Here is a 27,813-nt window from a genome sequence, read left to right on the forward strand (position 1 = left end):
TAGTATTTTACTGGGTGACTTTCACTTTTAGTTGAGTCATTTTCTATTAAAGGTATCTTTACATTTACTCAAGTATGAGATTTGAGTGCTTTTTTTCTGCCACTGCAAGTGAGGATGCTTGTAGTTTGTTCAGTTCAGTGTTTTGAATAGCAGGATATTGTAGTAGGCTACACATTACCGGTTGGCATGGCCAAGTTCATTTAAATTGTATGGTGTGTAGTGATGTAAAAATACTTTAAAGTACCACTTAATTCATTGTTTTTTTTGTATCTGTACTTTACTATTTTTATATTTGACAACTTTTACTTCACTACATTTCTAAAGAAAATAATGTACTTCTTACTCCATACATTTTCCCTGACACCCAAAAGTACTTGATATATTTTGACTGCTTAGCAGGACAGGAAAATGGTTCAATTCACACATTTATCAAGAGAACATCCCTGGTAATCTCTACTGCCTCTGATCTGGCAGACTCACTAAACACAAATGCTTCATTTGTAAATTATATCTAAGTGTTGGCTATCCGTAAAAAAATATATATATATTTAAAAGAGTAAAAAATATCTGACAATTACTCAAGTAGTATTTCACTGGGAGACTTTTACTTTTACTTGAGTCATTATCTATTAAGCTATCTTTACTTTTACTCAGGTATGACAATTGGATACTTTTTCCACCACTGATGGTGTGTATAAGTAACCGGTGTGAAATGGCTAGCTAGTTTGTATTTATTATGGATACCCATTAGCTGATGCCGAAGCAGCAGCTACTCTTCCTGGGGTCCATCAAAATTAAGGGAATTTATACAATTTTAAAAACATTACAATACATTCACAGATTTCACAACACATTGTGTGGCCTCAGGCCCCTACTCCACCAGTACCACATATCTACAGTACTAAATCCATGTGTATAGTGCGTATGTTATCATGTGTGTGTATACATGTGTCTGTGCCAATGTTTGTCTTGCTTCACAGTCCCCACTGTTCCATCAGGTGTTTTTAAATATTTTTATTTTTTTTATTTTACAGCTTGCGTCAGTTACTTGATGTGGAATAGAGTTCCATGTAGTCATGGCTCTATGTAGTACTGTGTGCCTCCCATAGTCTGTTCTGGACTTGAGGACTGTGAAGAGCTGGTTTGTGGTGTTTCAATCGGTGACGCCACTCTCTCTGACACCTTGCTCTGACACCGAATAAAAATACAACATGCAACAATTTCAATGATTTGACTGTTTCAGTTCATATAAAAGGAAATCAGTCAATTCATTAGGCCCTAATCTATGGATTTCACATGGCCCGGGCACAGCCATGGGTGGGCCTGGGAGGGCATAGGCCACCCACTGGGAGCCAAGCCTAGCCAATAAGAATGAGTTTTTCCCCCACAAAAGGCTTTATTACAGTGAGAAATCCTCCTCGATGTGTGACTTAGCTAGCTGGACTTTGGTTTGAAGTGTGTGCAATGCACACTTGTGGAGGTGGAGGGCTGGAGCGAGCGAGGAATGGCATCCCTTAAGAGGGCAAGAACAAAATGTATGTAAGGAGAAGTGCAGTATTATCATAAGGAGATGTATACTTGGATTACGGAGGAGGAATGGGGGAAACAGAGAGGCAGAGGAGGTTGAAGAGAGAAGAGGAAGAGGTTGAGCTTGAATTGGTTCAAAATGGCAGGAAAAAGGGAGATGGTTTGTTAAAGAAGACTGGTAGAAAGTGTAAGCAGAGGGAGCTGAAGACAGGAGGAGAAATGGAAGTGAATTGAAGTATCAGAGGTGTTAGGTGTGGTGCAGTTCTCGGAGCCTGAAGCTTTTGCACCAAGGATAAGGATAAAATATGAGTCTGCGATGGTAGGAGTGACATTTTTGGAAAAAGTGGACCCTTGCATTTTGGCTGATCCATTTATGGTTTCAAAGATGGGTGAAAACAAACTTTAGGTGCTGTGGAATCGGTGAAGGTAACCCAAAGTCGTCTTGTGATAATGTTTGTGTTTCTGTTGGTCAGAGGGAGTAGGTGTTCCATGTTAAACGAATGGGGGCAAGAGATGTGAATTATTTTTGACTCTCAAGAAAATGGCGCCATTGACAGAGATGATTACTGGAGTAGTGGTGAAAGTGGACCAACAAAAAAAAATCGAATAAAATTTTATTGGTCACATACACATATTTATCAGATGTTATTGCGGGTGTAGCAAAATGCTTGTGTTCCTAGCTCCAACAGGGCAGGAGTATCTAACTAAATGCCTGTGTTCCTAGCTCCAGCAGTGCAGTAGTATCTAACTAAATGCCTGTGTTCCTAGCTCCAGCAGTGCAGTAGTATCTAACTAAATGCTTGTGTTCCTAGCTCCAACAGTGCAGCAGTATCTAACTAAATGCTTGTGTTCCTAGCTCCAGCAGTGCAGTAGTATCTAACTAAATGCTTGTGTTCCTAGCTCCAACAGTGCAGTAGTATCTAACTAAATGCTTGTGTTCCTAGCTCCAGCAGTGCAGTAGTATCTAACTAAATGCTTGTGTTCCTAGCTCCAACAGTGCAGTAATATCTAACTAAATGCTTGTGTTTCTAGCTCCAGCAGTGAAGTAGTATCTAATAATACGCAACTATACACACAAATCTAAAAGTAAAATAATGGAATTAAGAAATATATAAATATTAGAACGAGCAATGTCGGTGTGGCATTGACTAAAATACAGTAGAATATAATACAGTATATACATATGAAATGAGTAAAGCAGTATGTAAACATTATTAAAGTGATCAGTGTTCCATTATTACAGGGACCAATGATTCCATGTCTATGTACATAGAGACTGCTGCTCTAAGGTGCAGGGCTGAGTAACAGGGTGGTAGCCAGCTAGTGTTTGGCTATTTAACAGTCTGATGGCCTGCGATAGCTGTTTTTCAGTCTCCCGGTCCCAGCTTTGATGCACGTGTACTGACCTCGCCTTCTGAATGATAGTGGGGTGAACAGGCCGTGGCTCGGTGGTTGATGTCCTTGATCTTTTTGGCCTTCCTGTGACATCGGGTGCTGTGGTGTCCTGAGGGGCAGGCAGTGTGCCCCAGGTGATGCGTTGGGCAGACCGCACCACTCACTGGATAGCCCTGCGGTTGCGGTCGGCGCAGTTGCCGTACCAGGCGGTGATAAAGCCTGACAGGATGCTCACGATTGTGCATCTGTAGAAGTTTGTGAGTCTTATGGTGAGATTCACGGTGTTTGTGATGCTTGTCGTTTGGTGCGATGCAGACAGGGAGGCGTAAGTGATGGGAAAAAAAGTTTTGTTGTTGAGTCTTTGCCCGACAAAGTGATGTTAGGATATCAGTTATCTTTTGTAACCGAATACATTACATTGTTACATGTGTCAAGCTTACGGGCATGTGGCAGCAGTGTGTAGGAGGGAGGTTTCTAGGTGTGCAGAAGGGCATGAGACAAAGGAATGTGTACCATTGGGGATAGAAGTGGTATGAGTTAATTGTAGGGGTGCCCATGGGGCTGGGGTGCCAGGCATGTCCGGTGAGAGAGAGGCAGGTTGACGTTATCAGGATTAGAGTAGTGCAGACGTTGTCGTTTGCTGAGAAAATAGAGGGAGATGGGTCAAGGGTGAGGGATCCTGAGAGGAGTGGTGTGAGTAGTAGATCTGTACCAGTACAGAGAGATAAGCCAACAAGTTATATACGTTTCAGTAAAAATTGATTTTTTTGACCACTACGCTTCTCGGGAGGCTGTGTTTGTGCTTTTCTAATAACCAATTTCTGTGTTCATTTAAGTGACTGATTTGAACAAATCCTCACTCTCAGTATCTGCAATTTGGCAGAACGCACAGAACCTTTTGTTTTAAGAATGAAAGGATCTCAGTTTCAAGGTTTCAGCTTGGAGAGAAGAAGCCTCGTGAGGTATTAGTCAGTCTTATGCATGAATCAAACGTTAATGAATTAATTATGAATGATGAATAAGCTAAATCATGCCTATGTAATGAGACCGTAAGTAGTAGATATCTAACGGGACTGCCCCGATAGAGCTCCATATCTAACGGGACTGCCCCGATAGAGCTCCATATCTAACGGGACTGCCCCGATAGAGCTCCATATCTAACGGGACTGCCCCGATAGAGCTCCTGACAGACGTGTATCAAGTTGTTGGAACCTCTCCAGTTAATAAACAACGATTAATTTAACAATTAAGATTGACTTTGAGTGTCCCTGTGTAGAATTTCCACGACAGATGCTTTGAGGGTGACTGTTGTCGATGTGTGCACTGGGTCCCTGGTTCAAGTCCCAAATTGGGGAGAGGAGAGTAACGGAAAAAGTACTGTTTCAATGAATTCAGACGCCTTCAATTTTGATAGGTTACAGCCCTATTCAAAATTAGATTAGCTTTTCCCCCCTCAATCTACACACAATACCCCATAATGACAAAGGCAAAAAAACAAGTCTGCAAAAATGTATAAACTGAAATGACATTTACATAAGTTCAGCCCCTTTACTCAGTACTTTGTTGAAGCACCTTTGGCAGCCATTACAGCCTCGAGTTTCTCTGTAAACCCTCAAGCTCTGTCAGGTTGGATGGGGAGCGTCGCTGCACAGCTATTTCCAGAGATGTTCTATCAGGTTCCAGTCTGGGCTCTGACTGGGCCACTCAAGGATATTGAGACTTTTCCCGAAGCCACTCCTGCATTGTCTTGGCTGTGTGCTTAGGGTTGTTGTCCTGTTGGAAGGTGAACCTTCACCCCAGTCTGAGGATCTGAGTGCTCTGAAGAAGGTTTTCAAAAAGGATCTTACTGTAATTTGCTCCGTTCATCTTTCTCCCGATCCTGACTAGTCTCCCAGTCCATGCTGCTGAAAAACATCCCCACAGCATGATGCTGCTACCACCATGCTTCACCGTAGGGATGGTGCCAGGTTTCCTCCAGACGTGACACATGGCATTCAGGCCAAAGTGTTCAAATTGGCTTCATCAGACCAGAGAATCTTGTTTCTCATGGTCCGAGAGTTCTTTAGGTGCCTTTTGGCAAACTCCAAGAGAGCTGTCATGGAAGCCATTCTTCATTAAAAGGCACAGCTTCTGTCTGGCCACTCTACCATACAGGCCTGATCTGTGCAGTGCTGCAGAGATGGTTGTTCTTCTGGAGGGTTCTCCCATCTCCACAGAGGAGCTCTGTCACAGTGACCACTGCATTTGTCACCTTCCTGACCAAGGCCCTTCTCCGAACGCAGTTTGGCTGGGCGGCCAGCTCTTGAAAGAGTCTTGGTGGTCCCAAACTTCTTCCATTGAAGAATGATGGAGTCCACTGTGTTCCTGGGGACCTTCAATGCTGCAGAAATGTTTTGGTACCCGTCCCCAGAGCTGTGCCTCGACACAATCCTGTTTGAGCTCTACGGACAATTCTTCATCCAAATGGCTTGGTTCAATTTCGAGTCTCATAGCAAAGGGTCTGAATACTTACGTAAGGTATTTAATTTGTTTTATTTTGAATACATTTGCAAAAATGTCTAGATACCAGTTTTTTCTTTGTCATTATGGGGTCTTGTGTGTAGACTGATGAGGGGATAAAAGTATTTTAATCCATTAAAAAGGTAAAGGTGGAATCCTATGACGGTGCCACGTTGAAAGTCACTGAGCTTTTCAGTACAGGACATTCTACTGCCAATGTTTGTCTATGGAGATTGCATGGCCGTGCTCAATTGTATACACCTGTCAGCAACAGGTGTGGCTGAAATAGTCAAATCCCACTAATTTGTAGGGGTGTCCACATACACACACAAAAAAAAATGTGACTAAGTGACTAAGAGTATCTTGCTAAATAATGTATGCGTCTCCGCTCATACTGATGCAGTTCATAATCAAAACGTAAATCATTCATTTTCATTAATTGTATAAAAATGTATTTATGATCAAGGACACCATTGAGTAACACCGAGTACAACAGGAGTGACCGTCCAAGATGGTCAATGACAACATGGAGTCTTATCGGCCAAACTTTTAGACTCATACATAAGAGATTCCACACACACACACACACACACACACACCCACCCACAACTAAGAACAGCAATGAAAAACATGATTTAAAAGATAAAACAAAATGTTAGCCGTTTTGCTGGTGCTACGATTTCAAAATAGTCCGGACATAACAATTGAGGTGATAACTTGTGTACAAAAAATGATTTTTACATAGGGCTGCATTTAAAAGTATTTTTTTTTATACAAAAAGTGCAGGAGCTCTGAAGCTTTCCTTCCTTCCTTCCTCAAACTTTTCATCACACCCTAAAAACAGAGCATCTTAAGGGTATTTTTTAAACATCTTTTAAAAAAAAAAGAAAAAAAAGGGGTGAAATCTCAAATATACATTTTCTAAATGAATATCTGGGCCATCATTATGGCTTGTTGAATGGTCTTCCAAGTGAAACCGTATACTACATTAACATTACGACCTATACACATCATCATGATGATTTCATAAACACTTCCTCTTAAAAACCCGCACCTTGTTAGAGACCACATAACTGCACTTAAAATGGGACTAAAAAGCAGACTAGGAAGTAAGCATGCATACCAAATGACACCCTATTCTTTTGTATAGTGCACTATATAGGGAATAGGTCCCATAGGACTGTGGTCAAACAGTGCACGATATAGGGAATAGGTTTCCATTTGGGATGTAAAAATTGCAGGCAGACAAACAGAAAACTCACCTATTTTTTTTTCTCCCAAAGTCGTAAAAAACAAAAAATGTAAAAGAAGCAGTCAGTTAAAAGAGGAACACGTACTAAAATCAGAAGCACAGTGAAAAGTTGAAAAATATATACGTCATATGTACACATGTAATCGAGTGTGTATATTATACAGGTTTGACTGCCCATTCCTGTTAAAATGAGTCTGGAGCAGTCAGGTCCCCACACTCAAATACTGCATGACATTCAGTCCAAAAGTGTAGCTGCAGATGAGAAACAATCTCCCAGAAAGTTGCCACGGTCTTTGTTCATTAGGCACCAAAAACGAAGAAAACGGTCCGAATTGGAGAGATTCTGCCTGGACTTATCCAATCAGAAACGCTTTATTTTCCTTAGTTGCAAAACGTTTGTGCCTTAACGAACACGGCCCTGCTTTCAAGAATAAACAGAGAGGTCCATCCGTCTAGGCAGAAGCCTTTTATAATACAAGGGGACTGCTCTACCCTGGGGGTACAGTTTAGTTTGAGTATAACAGTTTCGTTCGAGAATACAAAACATATACAAATACTCAAACTGTACATAGCTTCAGGAATTATAAAGATTTGTGTTTTGTTTTCTGTAACAAGAAAACCCTCTGTAATGGTGTTTTGTTGGTATTTTCATCAGTAATGAAAACGTTGTAGTTGTAGTCAGAGATCCATTTAAAACAACATCCTCATTAGAGTCAGTTAAACTTGATTCTCCTCATCTCCGCTGTGTTGAAGGGAAGGCATCCCTCTCCAAGTACTGCAGGGCTAATCCATAGAATTAGAATGAACATTCTAATATAAATATACATTCTATATTTCTATTGGTTAGCCTGCTGGGTCAACCAATCACAAATCAGTCTGGAGGAAGGAGATCGTGAAGACGAAACCGTTCTCTGACGTAAGGCCTTACGTCGTCATTCTGTGGAGGAGTGTAAGAACAGACAGCAGAGGTTGCTTAAAATAGTACAGCAACACAAATGACCGAGGTGACTTTCGTGGAGGAAGAGAAAGAACAGTAACCGGTCTGTTTATGCAACCCGGATACAGACAATCTAACAGGTACAAGGGCAAATAAATGTTTGAGTGAGTACATAAGGAAGTCGTTTGAGTTGGATGCACATCCAAAAATATATATATTTTTTTTTAATTTTCCCCTTCTCCAGAATGAGTACATACCATCTCCACCAGCTTCTCCAGGAAAGGAACCAGCTTGAGAAGCTCGTTATCGTTCCTGTCCATGAACCAGCTCTCGATGGGAATCCCATTGGAAAGCTGTGATGAAGAACCATGACGTTTTGAATCATATATATGCCACTTTTATCCAAAATTCTTATTGTATATTGAGGGCATATCATTTCAGTACGCGATTCCTGCGGGATAGAATGAGTAGCTGTGCCGTAAAGGCTTACCTGATAGGCGAAGGCTTGAGGTGAATTGTCGATTATTATTGTTTTTGAAAGATCTCTTCCAAGAATGTTTAGGTCCTTGATGTAGTTTCCTTGAACACATACACAGTGCTCACGAAACAAACGATGCCTGTAGGAGAGGTAGAGGAATAACCCAAATGATTAGCCAAGTGTAGAAGTGGGTGTTAGGACATTAGCACAAGCTTTATACACTCACCCTAATCCCTACATAGGTGCACTACTTTTGGGGAATATTGTGCCATTTGGGATACAGGTCACGGTGCAACTCAACACGGGTTATTTGTAATCATTCAAAAGCAATAACCTTATTTAACTGACCTGACCAACTGTTTCTTAGGGTCCAGGATGTTGAGCAGCTTGTCTGCATACACCTTCTTAGAGGCAGTGAACAGAATGATCTGTGAACGACAAGAAACCCATAACAATAATTAAAAAATATATATATATCTCCGTTCTGTTTGATTGTCTGTCCCAGTGAAGTCTACAGTAGAGGTTTACACGAGAACGGGACCCCGCGGGAATCTGTCAGGGAATGGGAGTCAAGTTCGGGACAGGATCAACAGTCCACAGGAAAGGGCAGTGCAGTAATAGGGGTGGAAATACAGAGTCGTGTCACAGACAGACAGGACAGACATTAATTATTATTTATTATTTACTATTTTCTAAATTGTAGAATAAATTTTATGAAAACTGAAATAACACACATGGAATCATGTAGTAACCAAGAATGTGTTAAACAAATCAAAATATATTTTATATTTGAGATTCTTCAAAGTAGCCACCCTTGATGCCAGCTTTGCACACTCTTGACATTCTCGCAGCCACAGGCATTGCTTGCTGTTTGGTGTTTTAGGCTGGGTTACTGTATAGCACTTTGTGACATCTGCTGATGTAAAAAAGGGCATTAAACACAAATTTGATTGAATAGCCTACGTACTTTTGAGCACGAGGCGTCAGTGATTTTTTTTTGAGAAGGGTTCTGGGGTTATAAAACGGTTGTAGGATCAGGATAGTACAGGTGGGGGAATTTTGGACAGAACAAGACAGGAATTAATTTTCCCCTCTAGTCTACAGTGGTCTGATGTCTATGTATTAAACACATAGGACCTCACCTCGTAAATTTGAGACATGCGCTCCAGGAACTCTCTGAAGAACGGCCGCAAACGCACATACACCTGCAGAGAAGAAAGAATCATATGGAAACCATATCATGTCAAGAGCGTTCCCTGTTCAGTGAAAGATATGTGTTTTGCGTGATGAAAAATAGGGGTCGGTTGTAGAAAAATCAACGGACCATCAATGTAATAAGAAACCTTAGTTGCCGGTAGCAACCACTACAGAACGTCCGGTCAGAACAAGGATGAGACGGATGCCCAGGTTAAGGGGAGTTTAACGGAAGACAGCCACATACATCTGACCACTCATGGCTCAGATAACCGAGAATCGTGTCCGGTGAGAACTGACATTAACGATGGTTCAAATTGTTGCGCTTGGCTGGAACAGCGGAGGTGTTTGGGAATCCCCCCCCAGTGGCACAGCGGAGGTGTTTGGGAATCCCCCCCCAGTGGCACAGCGGAGGTGTTTGGGAATCCCCCCAGTGGGCACAGCGGAGGTGTTTGGGAATCCCCCCACCCCCGGCACAGCGGAGGTGTTGGGAATCATCCCCCCCAGTGGCACAGCGGAGGTGTCGGGAATTCCCCCCAGTGGAATCCCCCCCAGTGGCACCAGTGTTTGGGAATCACTCCCCCCCCAGTGTTTAGCACAGCGGAGGTGTTTGGGAATCACACCCCCCCAGTGGCACAGCGGGAGGTGTCACCCCCCCAGTGGCACAGGGAATGGGAATCACTCCCCCCAGTGGCACAGCGGAGGTCCCCCCCCAGTTCGGGAATCACTCCCCCCCCCCCCAGTGGCACAGCGGAGGTGTTCGGGAATCACTCCCCCCAGTGGCACAGCGGAGGTGTTTGGGAATCACTCCCCCCCAGTGGCACAGCAGAGGTGTTCGGGAATCACCCCCCCCCCAGTGGCATAGCAGAGGTGTTTGGGAATCACTCCCCCCCAGTGGCACAGCGGAGGTTCCGGTTCTCAGGTCACTTATGTAATTTGATGTTGAAGACACCGACAAGTACCCCTGCATGGGGGGACCACCCAAGCGAAGAAAGAGGGACCCAACATGTACACTTAGTCCCACGGAGGGAAAACGCTGGTAGTGCTCATCAGGATGGGGACGTTTCTGACCATACGGTGTTCCCAGGGTCCAACACTAACTGAAGTCCAGGGAATCTAGGCCGAACGAGATGTGCTGATAAGTAACTGGCTGACCTTGACCAATAAGACACTAACAAAAGTGGGGGTCCCCTGAATGGGATACTAAGCTGCCTGACTAGAATCAGATGATTGAAGCCGGCCATTTTAACTCATGACAAATCATATAAAACCTAATGCTTTTTCTCGATTTGTCTTACCTTGATTCCTCATTGCCCCCCCCCCCCTCTCCTCCTTCTCAAAACACATAGACGTCATCCATGGGAAAAAGCCCTTGGATATTCTCTTACAATGTGGTTTGAGAATAAAGCGAGGAGAGAGGACACAAGGAAAGAAGAATTGAGAAAAAGCCCTTGGATATTCTCTTACAATGTGGTTTGAGAATAAAGCAAGGAGAGAGAGAGAGGCCACAAGGAAAGAAGAATTGAGAAAAAGCCCTTGGATATTCTCTTACAATGTGGTTTGAGAATAAAGCAAGGACACAAGGAAAGAGGAATTGAGAAAAAGCCCTGGGATATTCTCTTACAATGTGGTTTGAGAATAAAGCAAGGAGAGAGAGAGAGGACACAAGGAAAGAGGAATTGAGAAAAAGCCCTTGGATATTCTCTTACAATGTGGTTTGAGAATAAAGCAAGGAGAGAGAGAGAGAGAGGACACAAGGAAAGAGGAATTGAGAAAAAGCCCTTGACAATCACTTAACACCTGTGGATTTCTATAGTATCACAGCCTGTACCTGGTAGATGACGTCTTGGAACAGGACAGGGAAGGTCAGAGCTGCGTCATCCAACTCATTCAGACTACAGTGCACCAACGTCTCGTCCTGATGAAGACACAAACAGTACACCTTCTGGTTAGCGGCTGTTCAACCTTCTTTAGTTGAATGCACCGACTGTAAGACGCTGTAGATGAGAGCGAGCCTCGTCGCAGATCGGTTTGTGCTTCTTCTGCCTACCACAATTGTCAAGCCAAATTTAACCTTTGCTTAGCCCCACAATTTTGAGAAACCAATTGTAGCGCTCCAATGGGAAAGCAACTGTCGTAGACTGGCACCCAGGCAATATTAAAAGAGAGCAGAAACTCACCGGCACCCAGGCTAGACAAGAGCTTCTGCTAATGACTCAAATATAAAAAAAATGTGTTACTCACCAAATCTAGGACCAAGGAGAACTCTGGTGTGCTGCGTGTTTTGAGAGGCAGTGCTGGTTTCCTGGCTATCTGCTCCTCTGTCAACGGAGGCACATGTTTGATGAAGAAGTACCTGAAAACAGAGCAGGCACAGAAGATTTTAGTTGGTTCAAGTAAAGAAAAAAAAAAACCTTTGCACACACACACAAAATACTTTTCTTCAGTTGGTTTGATGGTGTTGACGACACGCAGATGGGCAACCTACTTCTACTACTTATTATTCTACAGACATTTAAAGAGGGCCACTTAAAACGTTGTTTGTTTGGCAAATAAACTAAGAGGTACAGTGCCTTGCGAAAGTATTCGGCCCCCTTGAACTTTGCCACATTTCAGGCTTCAAACATAAAGATATAAAACTGTATTTTTTTGTGAAGAATCAACAACAAGTGGGACACAATCATGAAGTGGAACGACATTTATTGGATATTTCAAACTTTTTTAACGAATCAAAAAACTGAAAAATTGGGCGTGCAAAATTATTCAGCCCCCTTATTAAGTTAATACTTTGTAGCGCCACCTTTTGCTGCGATTACAGCTGTAAGTCGCTTGGGGTATGTCTCTATCAGTTTTGCACATCGAGAGACTGACATTTTTTCCCCCAATCCTCCTTGCAAAACAGCTGGAGCTCAGTGAGGTACTCACGGATCAAAGACTTCCCAGTCCTCCTCGTAGGTGCCGTCTGCAGGGGCCGTGGGAGGGGCGTGGGGGTAACAGCTGACTGGGGTGCATACCGGAGCTGAATGACATGTTTAAAAATGGCACACAAATCCACAGGTTTTATTTATTCGCATTTACTTTACCCCCCGGGTATTTCAACATCGCAAACACAGCAAGTAAAAAAAATTCCACTGAATATTCCAGATTACTAATCACTGGGTTGTAACCTGTTAGAAAGGGGCGTATCGCCACCGTGGCCTGTTAGAAAGGGGCGTATCGCCACGGTTACCTGTTAGAAGGGGCGTATCTGTTTCTGTAACCATCTCCCCTTCCTTCACAGGTGGTTCTGGTGTAGCCAGAGGAGCCGGTGGTGGTGGTACTGGAGCAACAGGAGACAGGACAACGCCTTCTGTAGATGTGGGGGTACTGGTCGACATTTCCTCCACCTCCTTCACAATCTCCTCAGCCTCCAGCACCTGCCCAGGTGAGTCAGACCCAAGAGTGGCTGGATCGGGGAGATACGGGAGAGACACAGGGGGTTCATCTCACAAAGTATTTTCTTTGAATCTTCTCTCGTTAACGCCGTACACAGAGAGGAATAAGGCAATGACGAGAGAAAGGTGAACATGGATGAAAAAAAAAAAAAAGTTTGTAACCCACAGATGTGTTTTACATTTAAAACCTCTGGCTGGACGAGGGGAATACACAGGAGCGACGTGGAGAAGAGAATTTCCTTTAGGACCGGTAAAAAAAAAAAAACCATGGGGCTGGTATCCCAGAAAGATTACACCAAGTCATGGATCAGTAAAGCACGTTGGAGGAAATCCATTGAGTAAATGTGTTTCAGTCCAATAAACAGCCTTAATCTGTAACCAGTCACACTCTTAGACTGGTCTTCCTGGTTGAAAAAACAAACAAAAACAACAAAAAACACAAGACACAATGATGAGACTTGAGGCAGATTGTGTTACCCGTCTTGGTTGCAGGTGAGAAGAAGTTGAAGACGGGAGAGAAGATGGTCCCCAGGAGAGTAGTGCGAGGAGGGCTGATGGCCACCTCCACGGGGACCTCCAGTTTACCGTTGGGCTTCAGGGGCTTACTGTTCAACGTCATTGGATCTGAGGGGAAAAACAAGGGAACTTCACTATTTCCAACGAAACCTGCAAAATCCACCTGCTGTTTTGGCAACGCAGGATATTTCCGATTTCCTGAGCATTAATGATCACCGCCTCATTACAGCGGAGGGGAAGTGTTATCCACGTGGTCGTACAGCGAGAACTCGTACAATGGACAAGACAACATCCACACTGTTACAGCAAAACAGGACATTTCGATCTCATGAACATTAATGATGGATGCAACATTTCCAAAAGCAGATGTTCACAAACATGGCGTCGTGACAACAGTTTGTCATTTCGCGCTATGAACAACTCCATTATTATTACAGATTATAAAACCGGTTGGTTCCAGCCCTGAATTCTGATTGGCTGACAGCCGTGGTATATCAGACCGTATACCACGGGTATGACAAAACATTTTTACTGTTCTAATTACGTTGGTAACCAGTTTATAACTGCAATAAGGTACCTCAGGGGTTTGTGATATAAGGCCAACAGCCCTTAGCCGTGGTATATTGGCCATATACCACACCACCTCGTCTCATTGCTTACTTATGCCAGAGGAATGTCTTGACTCACCAGGTTTGTTAGCGCTTCTCCTGCAGCCCCTGGGGATAGCTTTGTTAGGAGGATGAGGAGAAGACGTGATCAGGTTGCTGCTGTCCACTTTACAATCAACACGACTCCTCTTAGCTGGGATGTCATGCTCCATCTGACAGAAAGGAAGCGGAGTAGAGGGACTAGTAGTTAGTGTCACAACTTGCTGAAAGCAACATTCAATATGGAACCCGTCTGACTTGTAGCTTTAATTTAGGATGCTAATCCTCTTCAACCGTTTTAAGATCAAAATGCCATTTTAACTTTAAAAAAGGTGAATTGCACCTGCAGATTTTGGCCTCTTATTTTGGGCGGGGGCTTGCTCCTCAAGAAACAGAAGCCAAATGTAACTTGGCTAGGGGGGGGGGGGGGGTGATGTGGGTGTGTCCTTGCCACCACCAGGACACACCCATCTGTCAGAATCCCCCCCCGCCCCACAAAAAAAAAAGAAATCACAACAAACAAACCTCCTGCAGGTTGTGTTGTACAACTACAAGCAGATGTATGGTGAGATGCCGGAGGAAGCTTTGAATAGATCAATAGCCTCCAGTCATATGAGAAGAATGCAATTTCTGATTTTATGTAGATGTTTGGTGTCCCATACACACACACACACACACACACACACACACACACCAGGAGTTCCCTGATCCTAGAGCAGAATACAAAGGGTTTTCCCCCCTCCCCATATTGACTGATACCATTGAATTCAATAATAATAAAAGACAATGAAAGTAAAAGTTGTCTAGTAAAATGTTTAATGCCGAGTGTCAGGTCTCTCTCCATTCAGAGACATCAGCACAGAGTGCCAAGACTCCATATATCCTGAGGCTGCATTCATTGTAGCTGGGGCTTTTAACAAGGATAATCTGAAAACAAGACTCCCTACATTGTATCAGCATATCGATTGCGCAACCAGGGCTGGAAAAACCTTGGATCATTGCTTTTCTAACTTCCGCGACGCATATAAGGCCCTGCCCCGCTCTCCTTTCGGAAAAGCTGACCACGACTCCATTTAGTTGATCCCTGCGTACAGACAGAAACTAAAACAAGAAGCTCCCATGCTGAGGTCTGTTCAACTGGTCCGACCAATCTGATTCCACACTCCAAGACTGCTTCCATCACGTGGACTGGGATATGTTTCGTATTGCGTCAGATAACAACATTGACGAATACGCTGATTCGGTGAGCGAGTTCATTAGATAATATATAATAATAATAATATATCCCATTTAGCAGACGCTTTTGTCCAAAGCGACTTACAAGTCGGCTGGGGCCACTACTTTTACATATGGGTGGCCCTACCGGGAATCGAACCCACGACGCTTGGCGTTGCAAGCGCCATGCTCTACCGACTGAGCCACACAGGACGTGCGTTGAAGATGTCGTTCCCATAGCAACGATTAAAACATTCCCAAACCAGAAACCGTGGATTGATGGCAGCATTCGCGTGAAACTGAAAGCGAGAACCACAGCTTTTAATCAGGGCAAGGTGACCGGAAACATGACCGAATACAAACAGTGTAGCTATTCCCTCCGCAAGGCAATCAAACTAGCTAAGCGTCAGTATAGAGACAAAGTAGAATCTCAATTCAACGGCTCAGACACAAGAGGTATGTGGCAGGGTCTACAGTCAATAACGGATTACAAAAAGAAAACCAGCCCAGTCACGGACCAGGAAGTCTTGCTCCCAGGCAGACTAAATAACTTTTTTCCCGCTTTGAGGACAATACAGTGCCACTGACACGGCCCGCAACCAAAACATGCGGACTCTCCTTCACTGCAGCCGACGTGAGGAAAACATTTAAACGAGTTAACCCTCGCAAGGCTGCAGGCCCAGACGGCATCCCCAGCCGCACCCTCAGAGCATGCGCAGACCAGCTGGCTGGTGTGTTTACAGACATAATCAATCAATCCCTATCCCAGTCTGTTGTTCCCACATGCTTCAAGAGGGCCACCATTGTTCCTGTTCCCAAGAAAGCTAGGTAACTGAGCTAAACGACTATCGCCCCGTAGCACTCACTTCCGTCATCATGAAGTGCTTTGAGAGACTAGTCAAGGACCATATCACCTCCACCCTGCCTGACACCCAAGACCCACTCCAAATTGGTCCACAGACGATGCAATCTCAACCACACTGCACACTGCCCTAACCCATCTGGACAAGAGGAATACCTATGTGAGAATGCTGTTCATCGACTACAGCTCGGCATTTAACACCATAGTGCCCTCCAAGCTCGTCATCAAGCTCAAGACCCTGGGTCGAGACCCCGCCCTGTGCAACTGGGTACTGGACTTCCTGACGGGCCGCCCCCAGGTGGTGAGGGTAGGCAACAACATCTCCACCCCGAAGATCCTCAACACTGGGGCCCCACAAGGGTGCGTTCTGAGCCCTCTCCTGTACTCCCTGTTCACCCACGACTGTGTGGCCACGCACGCCTCCAACTCAATCATCAAGTTTGCGGACGACACAACAGTGGTAGGCTTGATTACCAACAACGACGAGACGGTCTACAGGGAGGAGGTGAGGGCCCTCGGAGTGTGGTGTCAGGAAAATAACCTCACACTCAACGTCAACAAAATTAAGGAGATGATTGTGGACTTCAGGAAACAGCAGAGGGAACACCCCCCTATCCACATCGATGGAACAGTAGTGGAGAGGGTAGTAAGTTAAGTTCCTCGGCGTACACATCACAGACAAACTGAATTGGTCCACCCACACAGACAGCATCGTGAAGAAGGCGCAGCAGCGCCTCTTCAACCTCAGGAGGCTGAAGAAATTCGGCTTGTCACCAAAAGCACTCACAAACTTCTACAGATGCACAATCGAGAGCATCCTGGCGGGCTGTATCACCCACCGCCTGGTATGGCAACTGCTCCGCCCACAACCGTAACGCTCTCCAGTGGGTAGTGAGGTCTTCACAATGCATCACCGGGGGCAAACTACCTGCCCTCCAGGACAACTACACCACCCGATGTCACAGAAAGGCCATAAAGATCATCAAGGACAACAACCACCCGAGCCACTGCCTGTTCACCCCGCTATCATCCAGAAGGCGAGGTCAGTACAGGTGCATCAAAGCTGGGACCGAGAGACTGAAAAACAGCTTCTATCTCAAGGCCATCAGACTGTTAAACAGCAACCACTAACATTGAGTGGCTGCTGCCAACACGCTGACTCAACTCCAGCCACTTTAATAAATGGGAATTGATGGGAAATTATGTAAAATGTCACTAGCCACTTTAAACAATGCTACCTAATATAATGTTTACATACGTATACATATGACATTAATAATGTAGGGTATATACTGTACTCTATATCATCTACAGCATCTTTGTAATACATGTATCACAAGCCACTTTAACTATGTCACTTTGTTTACATACTCATCTGTATATACTGTACTCAATACAATCTACTGTATATTGCCTATGCTGCTCTGTACCATCACTCATTCATATATCTTTACGTACATATTCTTTATCCCCTTACACTTGTCTATAAGGTAGTAGTTTTGGAATTGTTAGCTAGATTACTTGTTGGTTATTACTGCATCGTCGGAACTAGAAGCACAAACATTTCGCTACACTGACATTAACATCTGCTAACCATGTGTATGTGACAATTAAAATTTGATTTGACTCTCCATTCAGACACATCAGTACAGAGTGCCAGGTCTCTCTCCATTCATAGACATCAGTATCAAGCCTGTCTGTCAGTCTGGACTTCATCACATCATCTTGCAAGTCTCCATGTGCTGGCTCCATACATGTTTCTGTGAACACAGTCACTGTTCTATTATCAATGGCAGTTAGGATGTCTTCACCAGCATTTCATTAAATGGTCACAGCAGCGTAGATCAGCTCCTAGCCCTTCCTCAAAGATACTGGACGGTCACACACACACACACAGAGCACTGATCAGACACAATCAATACTGGTTATGATTATCCTGTTGGAACCAACCTGATCAATGGATTCGCCTTTCTATTTCTCTTCAGATACCAGAAAATGTGAAGTGAAATAGCATGGTGAACACAGTGATCAGGCTGGTTCCCACCAGGCTAGTTTATAGCCAGGAGATTATATGCATCTAAGAAGTAGAAAATAAGCAACAAATAATGACAGTTTACATAAATTGTTTTACAATTGGGTTATCAAGTGTATCAAAGTAATGAAGTGGGTAACCTGTGTGTGTGTGTGTGTGTGTGTGTGTGTTAGATATAACACACACCTAGATCACTGTGTTCAACATATAATCTCCAGGCTATAACCTAGCCTGGTGGGAATGAATGAATATATATTATTAGGATTACGTTTTTTTTGTTTTTTTTACAAATGATGAGCCACTGAAAACTGTTGCAGGTGAAGGCCACGTCTTTGTGAGACACAGAGTTGGTGAACGGATGATCTCCGTGTGTGTAGTTCCCACCGTGAAGCATGGAGTAGGTGTGATGGTGTTTTGCTGGTGACACAGTCAGTGATTTATTTAGAATTCAAGGCACATGTAACCAGCATGGCTACCACACCATTCTGCAGCGAAAAGCCACCCCAACTGGTTTGCACTTAGTGGGACTATCATTTGTTTTTCAACAGGACAATGACCAAGGAGAGTGATGGGGCTGCATCAGATGACCTGGCCTCACAATCACCTGACCTCAACCCAATTGAGATGTTTTGCGATAAGTTGGTTGGCAAAGTGAAGGAAAAGCAGCCAACGAGTGCTAAGTATATGTGGGAACTCCTTCAAGACTGTTGGAAAAGCATTCCAGGTGAAGCTGGTTGAGAAAATGGCAAGTGTACAAAGCTGTCATCAAGAAAAAGGTGGCTGCTTTGAAGAATATAAAATATATTTTAATTTGTTTAACACCTTTTTTGGTTACTACATGATTCCATGTGTGTCATTTCATAGTTTTGATGTCTTAACTATGTTGAAAAAAGTAAAAACAAAATAAAAACCCTTGAATGAGTAGGTGTTTTGACTGGTACTGTATATACACAACGCAGTGTCAGAGGAAAGCCCAAAGAAACTGTCAAGACTCTAGTGACATACTGTTCTCTCTGCTACCGCACGGCAAGCAGTACCGGAGTGTCAAGTCTTGGTCCAAAAGGCACCCAACTACTTCTATAGCCAAGCTATAATATTGCTGAACCATTCATCAAATGGCCACCCAGACTATTAACATTGATCCCACCCTGGGGCGGCAGGGTAGCCTAGTGGTTAGAGCGTTGGTTTAGTAACCGAAAGGTTGCAAGTTCGAATCCCCGAGCTGACAAGGTACAACTCTGTCGTTCTGCCCCTGAACAGGCAGTTAACCCACTGTTCCTTGGCCGTCATTGAAAATAAGAATTTGTTCTTAACTGACTTGCCTAGTAAAATTAAAATTAAAAAAATGCAGTCACTTTACACCCACCTACCTGTACAAATTACCTCAACTAACCTGTACCCCCACACATTAATTCAGTACCGGTACCCCCTGTATATAGCCTTGTCATTAATGTTGTTACTTTTTATTTGAAAAAAAAAAAAAGTACTTTCGTTTATTTGGTAAATATTTTCCCAACTCTATTCCTTGATCTGCATTGTTGGTTAAGGGCTTGTAAGTAAGCATTTCACGGTAAAGTCCTGTTGTATTAGGTGCATGAGACAAATAACATTTGATGACAAGAATCCATGCTTTGCTTTAAGTTTCCCCTGGTACTGTTCCAAAATGCCAATGTTTTAGCATTTGAGGTACAAATCCCATTCAAGTCATGAGACCGATATTAGTATTTTTCCCCGCATCATGTCCAAATCCTTTGAAAGTATCTCAAATTGATTGTGAAGCTCAACAAAGTCATTTGAATTATTTGAACACGAAGCGTGTAAAACCGCTAAATATCCATCCCGTGACATGAATGGGATGTGCCGCAATTTATTTTATTTAACCTTTAACTAGGCAAGTCAATTAACAAATTATTTACACTGCTCAAAAAAAATAAAAGGGAACACTAAAATAACATCCTAGATCTGAATGAATGAAATATTCTTATTAAATACTTTTTTCTTTACATAGTTGAATGTGCTGACAAAAAAAAAAAATTGCAGAAAAATTATCAATGGAAATCAAATGTATCAAACCATGGAGGTCTGGTTTTGGAGTCACACTCAAAATTAAAAAGTGGAAAACCACAATACAGGCTGATCCAACTTTGATGTAATGTCCTTCAAACAAGTCAAAATGAGGTTCAGTAGTGTGTGTGGCCTCCACGTGCCTGTATGACCTCCCTACAACGCCTGGGCATGGTCTCCTGAGGGATCTCCTCCCAGACCTGGTCTAAAGCATCCACCAACTCCTGGCCAGTCTGTGGTGCAACGTGGCGTTGGTGGATGGAGCGAGACATGATGTCCCAGATGTGCTCAATTGGATTCAGGCCTGGGGAACGGGCGGGCCAGTCCATAGCATCAATGCCTTCCTCTTGCAGGAACTGCTGACACACTCCAGCCACATGAGGTCTAGCATTGTCTTGCATTAGGAGGAACCCAGGGCCAACCGCACCAGCATATGGTCTCACAAGGGGTCTGAGGATCTCATCTCGGTACCTAATGGCAGTCAGGCTACCACTGGCGAGCACATGGAGGGCTGTGCCCCCCAAAGAAATGCCACCCAACACCATGACTGATCCACCGCCAAACCGGTCATGGTGGAGGATGTTGCAGGCAGCAGAACGTTCTCCACGGCGTCTCCAGACTGTCACGTCCGTCACATGTGCTCAGTGTGAACCTGCTTTCATCTGAAGAGCACAGGGCGCCAGTGGCGAATTTGCCAATCTTGGTGTTCTCTGGCAAATTAAAAACGTCCTGCACGGTGTTGGGCTGTAAGCACAACCCCCACCTGTGGACGTTGGGCCCTCATACCACCCTCATGGAGTCTGTTTCTGACTGTTTGAGCAGACACGCACATTTCAAATCAAATTTTATTTATCACATACACATGGTTAGCAGATGTTAATGCGAGTGTAGCGAAATGCTTGTGCTTCTAGTTCCGACAATGCAGTAATAACCAACAAGTAATCTAACTAACAATTCCAAAACTACTGTCTAATACACGAGTGTAAGGGGATAAAGATGTACATAAGGATATATGAATGAGTGATGGTACAGAGCAGCATAGGCAAGATACAGTAGATGGTATCGAGTACAGTATATACAGACGAGATGAGTATGTAAACAAAGTGGCATAGTTAAAGTGGCTAGTGGTACATGTATTACATAAAGATGCAGTAGATGATATAGAGTACAGTATATACGTATACATATGAGATGAATAATGTAGGGTATGTAAACATTATATTAGCTAGCATTGTTTAAAGTGGCTAGTGATATATTTTACATCATTTCCCATCAATTCCCATTATTAAAGTGGCTGGGGTTGAGTCAGTGTGTTGGCAGCAGCCACTCAATGTTAGTGGTTGCTGTTTAACAGTCTGATGGCCTTGAGATTGAAAAACAGCTTCTGTCTCTCGGTCCCAGCTTTGATGCACCTGTACTGACCTCGCCTTCTGGATGATAGCGGGGTGAACAGGCAGTGGCTCGGGTGGTTGTTGTCCTTGATGATCTTTATGGCCTTCCTGTGACATCGGGTGGTGTAGGTGTCCTGAAGGGCAGGCAGTTTGCCCCTGGTGATGCGTTGTGCAGACCTCACTACCCTCTGGAGAGCCTTATGGTTGTGGGCGGAGCAGTTGCCATACCAGGCGGTGGGTGATACAGCCCGCCAGGATGCTCTCGATTGTGCATCTGTAGAGGTTTGTGAGTGCTTTTGGTGACAAGCCGAATTTCTTCAGCCTCCTGAGGTTGAAGAGGCGCTGCTGCGCCTTCTTCACGATGCTGTCTGTGTGGGTGGACCAATTCAGTTTGTCTGTGATGTGTACGCCGAGGAACTTTAAAACTTACTACCCTCTCCACTACTGTTCCATCGATATGGATAGGGGGGTGTTCCCTCTGCTGTTTCCTGAAGTCCACAATCATCTCCTTAGTTGTTGACTTTGAGTGTAAGGATATTTTCCTGACACCACACTCCGAGGGCCCTCACCTCCTCCCTGTAAGGCCGTCTCGTTATTGTTGGTAATCAAGCCTACCACTGTTGTGTCGTCCACAAACTTGATGATTGAGTTGGAGGCGTGCGTGGCCACACAGTTGTGGGTGAACAGGGAGTACAGGAGAGGGCTCAGAACGCACCCTTGTGAGGCCCCAGTGTTGAGGATCTTCGGGGTGGAGATGTTGTTGCCTACCCTCACCACCTGGGGGCGGCCCGTCAGGAAGTCCAGTACCAAGTTACCCAGGGTCTTGAGCTTGATGACGAGCTTGGAGGGCACTATGGTGTTACATGCCGAGCTGTAGTCGATGAACAGCATTCTCACATAGGTATTCCTCTTGTCCAGATGGGTTAGGGCAGTGTGCAGTGTGGTTGAGATTGCATCGTCTGTGGACCTATTTGGGCGGTAAGCAACTTGGAGTGGGTCTTGGGTGTCAGGCAGGGTGGAGGTGATATGGTCCTTGACTAGTCTCTCAAAGCACTTCATGATGACGGAAGTGAGTGCTACGGGGCGGTAGTCGTTTAGCTCAGTTATCTTAGCTTTCTTGGGAACAGGAACAATGGTGGCCCTCTTGAAGCATGTGGGAACAGCAGACTGGGATAGGAGGAGCAAGACATCCTGGTCCGTGACTGGGCTGGATTTATTTTTGTAATCCGTGATTGACTGTAGACCCTGCCACATACTTTGTGTCTGAGCAGTTGAATTGAGATTCTACTTTGTCTCTATACTGACGCTTAGCTAGTTTGATTGCCTTGCGGAGGGAATAGCTACACTGTTTGTATTCGGTCATGTTTCCGGTCACCTTGCCCTGATTAAAAGCAGTGGTTCGCGCTTTCAGTTTCACGCGAATGCTGCCATCAATCCACGGTTTCTGGTTTGGGAATGTTTTAATCGTTGCTATGGGAACGACATCTTCAACGCACATTCTAATGAACTCGCACACCGAATCAGCGTAATCGTCAATGTTGTCTGACACAATACGAAACATATCCCAGTCTACGTGATGGAAGTCTTGGGAGTGTGGAATCAGCTTGGTCGGACCAGCGTTGAACAGACCTCAGCGTGGGAGCTTCTTGTTTTAGTGTCTGTCTGTAGGCAGGGATCAACAAAATGGAGTCGTGGTCAGCTTTTCCGAAAGGAGGGCGGGGCAGAGCCTTATATGCGTCGCAGATGTTAGAATAGCAATGATCCAAGGTTTTTCCAGCCTGGTTGTGCAATCGAAATGCTGATACAATTTAGGGAGTCTTGTTTTCAGATTAGCCTTGTTAAAATCCCCAGCTACAATGAATGCAGCCTCAGGATGTATAGATTCCAGTTTGCAAAGAGTCAAATAAAGTTCGTTCAGAGCCATCGATGTGTCTGCTTGAGGGGGAATATATGCGGCTGTGATTATAATCGAAGAGAATTCTCTTGGTCGATAATGCGGTCGACATTTGATTGTGAGGAATTCTAAAATCAGGTAAACAGAAGGACTTGAGTACCTGTATGTTTTTGTGATCACACCACATCTCGTTAGCCATAAGGCATACGCCCCCGCCCCTCTTCTTACCAGAAAGATGTTTGTTTCTGTCGGCGCGAAGCGTGGAGAAACCAGCTCGCTGCACCGACTCCGATAGAGTCTCTCCAGTGAGCCATGTTTTCGTGAGGCAAAGAACATTAGACTCTGATGTCCCTCTGGAATGCTACCCTTGCTCGGATTTCATCAACCTTGTTGTCAAGAGACTGGACATTGGCGAGAAGAATGCTAGGGAGTGGTGCACGATGTGCCCGTCTCCGGAGTCTGACCAGAAGAACGCCTCGTTTCCCTCTTTTACGAAGTCGTTAGTTTGGGTCGCCGGCTGGGATCCATTCCGTTGTCCTGGGTGAAAGGCAGAACACAGGATCCGCTTCGCGAAAGTCATATTCTTGGTCGTACTGATGGTGAGTTGACGCTGCTCTTATATTCAGTAGTTCTTCTCGACTGTATGTAATGAAACCTAAGATGACCTGGGGTACTAATGTAAGAAATAACACGTAAAAAAAAAGAAGCAAAAAACTGCATAGTTTCCTAGGAACGCCAAGCGAGGCGGCCATCTCTGTCGGCGCCGGAAGTATCCCATTTGTGGCCTGCTGGAGGTCATTTTGCAGGGCTCTGGCAATGCTCCTCCTTGCACAAAGGCGGAGGTAGCTGTCCTGCTTCTGGGTTATTGCCCTCCTCCACGTCTCCTGATGTACTGGCCTGGCTCCTGGTAGCGCCTCCATGCTCTGGACACTACGCTGACAGACACAGCAAACCTTCTTGCCACACCTCGCATTGATCTGCCATCCTGGATGAGCTGCACTACCTGAGCCACTTGTGTGGGTTGTAGACTCCGTCTCATGCTAACACTAGAGTGAAAGCACCGCCAGCATTCAAGTGACAAAAACATTAGCCAGGAAGCATAGGAACTGAGAAGTGGTCTGTGGTCCCCACCTGCAGAACCACTCCTTTATTGGGGGTGTCTTGCTAATTGCCTATAATTTCCATCTTTTGTCTATTCCATTTGCACAACAGCATGTGAAATTTATTGTCAATCAGTGTTGCTTCCGAAGTGGACAGTTTGATTTCACAGAAGTGTGATTGACTTGGAGTTCCATTGTGTTGTTTAAGTGTTCCCTTTATTTTTTTGAGCAGTGTACAATGACGGCCTAGGAACAGTGGGTTAACTACTTTGTTCAGGGGCAGAACGACAGATATTTACCTCGTCAGCTCAGGGATTCGATCTAGCAACTTTTCCGTTACTGGCCCAACGCGCTAACCACTCTAGGCTACCTGCCACCCAAAATGTGAGCATTTACAAACAGTTCACACAAACACACCTTGACAGCATTTCCCCTGATGAACTTCTTAATGGTGGAAAACAGGCCCGTCTCATTCTTCTGCATTCTGAGGCCTCTCCTGGTCGCAGCAGTGGGCTCCACGTCACAGTGTTTCCTCTTGGCCTGGGCTGGGCAGGGGGCCGAGGCTGGGGCTGGACGGCCGGGGCTGGATTTGGGACCAGGTTTTGGTTTGGCGCTGGTCTGCTGAGAAGCTTTCCGCACTCTCAACCTCATCATCCTACACGTTACATGGAAGACTGGTGTGGCAGCACAGCAAGCAGACAGGGCAATATATATTACAAGTACAACAAAGAGAACACAGGAAACCAGTGAGGTGACATGTTGCCAAGTCAACGCTTTTACACAGCCACAACACATTTATTTATTATAGCCCTAACAATGTGTTTATTTTTACTTTGTTAGAATGTTTGGCATATTCTTGACATTTGTATTCCCCAAAAACAACTAAAACAATAAAGAGCATTGAGAATTCTAATTAACTATATTATTAAGCTAATAATTATGTCATTGCAATTATAATGTATAAATATTTCAGAATACAGATTTAAATTCACAATAACATATCCACAGTTGGATCTATGCTACACTACCAGGAAAGTGGGCGGTGTTCGTTCTGCAAAGCTTTTTTTCCCCCTTCTAGCTGAAGTTGTTGGCAAACTTTTAACTAGGTGCTAGTATGAGACCTAGGTAACTAGTCAAGACGACAATTCCCTTTCACAAGACAAGTCACATAGGACGTTAGACCAAATAAATGTGAGACTTGACCAAATGCCACCATATATATATATATATATATATCTCCAAACATTAGTAATGTGTTAGCTAGTATATAGCTAGCAGTTGTTAGCAAGCCAGTGAACAGCGAGTGACAAGCATGAACATTACATTAGCTAGTTAACTGTTATGTAACCAGTGTTTGGCTAGCTAACCAAAACAGTTAGCGACCCCAATTATTTTATTCCAGCCATTCTAAAACGAGATACAGGTATTACAGGTAGCAAAATGGCAAAGCTAGCCAACAAAATTGGGACTAACTGTTTAACATTTTTTTTTAAAGTAACGGAATAGTTGTCTGGCGACTAGCTAACGGTATACATCACTGAAGATTAGCAGGCTAGCTAGCCATTTTGATTTCACGTTTGCCAACCAAACAACATGCACAACATCGGTCAGCAGTTTTAATATTAGTTTTAATAAATCAAATGACTAGTATCGTCGCTAGATATAGCTAGCTAGTCACGTTAGCTGGTAGCATTTTTAAAAGCTACATCAAGCTGGCTAGCTAGGTGCTCACTGGTGATATGGCAATCGTTTGAATCAAAAAAAAAAAACGTTGACACAGCCATAAACAATTAACGTTACTTACCGATGGAGCAAATAAATTCGTAACCAAACTTGCCGCTTGCCTGTCCACACTGGTAGCCGCAATGGTGCGGCCACCGAGAGAGAGGTCTGTCCGTCGTTATCGCTGCCAGCTGTGTTCAGAACCACAGACCATCGACGGGCTCTTCGGACGCCATTTCCCGCCTCATCACAAATTCCCGAGAGGGTGCACTCGATAAAGCTTACTCGGGACTCCAGCGCTACTTTGATGTCAAGGAATGTGGATTATATTACATGCAATTTACAGTGTACCACCATCATCGCAAAAGCAGCTAAAAGTAACCACTGAATAACGTCATAAAAGTATGCGGTAAAACGGTTTGTGAGAGATATTATTTTCATGACATGGTTTGACGGATCACGTGTTTCAATACGGAGCATTTATGTGGCTGCTGCACCGGAGTAAACCGAGTGTACCCACTGTAATGCGAATCCGAGCGAACTCGTCAGAAATCCCGGATGATTGATTCTCACTCACACACACACTATATATACACACACATATCACACATATATATTATATATACACACACACTTTAATGTATTTAACTAGGCAAATCAGTTAAGAACAAATTCTTATTTACAATGACGCCTACCCCGGCCAATACCTAACCCGGACGATGGGCCAATTGTGCGCTACCCTATGGGACTACCAATCACGACCAGTTGTGATACAGCCTGGAATCGAACCAAGGTCTGTAGTGACTCTTCTACCACTGAGATGCCTCAGCATTACTGGTTCACAATTTATTTTCAAAAATAGGTTTGGAAAGCAAAGTCTGATCTCATATACTTCCAAAGCCTACTAAGCATAGTAAGCATAGTGAGTACCGGTATGTGTGGATGCCTCGTATGGTGTGGTCATTGTAAACAGAGAAGGACGTCATACTATAGAAGTTTAGGAGTAGCCCTTCAGTGGAGCTTATCAGCAAAATAGAACAAAAATAAATACATGTGTTATTTATTAAAATTACTCAACTTTTATATTTATAATTTCCTATAGGAACGAAAGCAGGACAATCATATGTAATAAAATCCTTAAAACATATCTAATGTTTGCTTTGGAAATTCATATTTAAATACATGTTAGTATTAAGCTGGTCAATTCTCTCCTAATAATCCCTGTTACTCCCATTTATAAGACAGTTAATTATATACAAGCCATTATCATATACAGATAAATATGTTTGTGTTGCTACCATGTTCTGTTGCTACCATGTTGTTGTTATGTTGTGTTGCTACTGTGCTGTGTTGTCATGTGTTGCTACCATGCTGTGTTGTCATCTTAGGTTTCTTTATGTTATGTTGTCTCTTATCGTGATGTGTGTTTTGTCCTATATTTATATTTGATTTGTTTTTAATCCCAGCACCTGTCCTGCAGGAGGCCTTTTGGTAGGCCGTCATTGTAAATAAGATTTTTTTCTTAACTGACTTGCTTAGTTAAATAAAAAAATATAGCCTATATGTGAGAAACCCTTCCTTATGGCACTTTAAACAATGTGTTGTTTTTTTTACCTTTATTTAACCAGGCAAGTCAGTTAAGAACAAATTCTTA

The 27,813-nt window shown here is 43.9% G+C and overlaps 1 protein-coding gene across 3 annotated transcripts; it reads right to left on the reverse strand.

Moving 5' to 3' along the window:
• Window positions 1-5,850: 5,850 nt before the first annotated feature.
• Window positions 5,851-26,755, reverse strand: LOC135556720 (CTD small phosphatase-like protein 2-A). Of its 3 annotated transcripts, none has more exons than XM_064990124.1 (13): window positions 26,242-26,755; window positions 24,855-25,092; window positions 13,920-14,052; window positions 13,194-13,340; window positions 12,512-12,727; window positions 12,208-12,301; window positions 11,527-11,638; window positions 11,114-11,200; window positions 9,231-9,293; window positions 8,437-8,516; window positions 8,101-8,227; window positions 7,868-7,963; window positions 5,851-7,610 (listed from the first exon to the last, which is right to left on the reverse strand). In XM_064990124.1, the coding sequence occupies exons 2-13, from the start codon at window positions 25,089-25,091 to the stop codon at window positions 7,545-7,547; spliced, it is 1,458 nt and encodes a 485-aa protein (XP_064846196.1). In that variant the 5' UTR covers window position 25,092; window positions 26,242-26,755; the 3' UTR covers window positions 5,851-7,544. The 3 variants fall into 3 exon arrangements, with proteins under 3 accessions (XP_064846196.1, XP_064846195.1, XP_064846198.1); XM_064990123.1 differs by having other exon boundaries at window positions 24,855-25,111; window positions 26,242-26,754; XM_064990126.1 differs by lacking the exon at window positions 24,855-25,092 and having other exon boundaries at window positions 26,242-26,753.
• Window positions 26,756-27,813: the final 1,058 nt, after the last annotated feature.

This window comes from Oncorhynchus masou, chromosome 15 (genome assembly GCF_036934945.1).
Source record: "Oncorhynchus masou masou isolate Uvic2021 chromosome 15, UVic_Omas_1.1, whole genome shotgun sequence".
NCBI classification, from domain to species: Eukaryota; Metazoa; Chordata; class Actinopteri; order Salmoniformes; family Salmonidae; genus Oncorhynchus; species Oncorhynchus masou.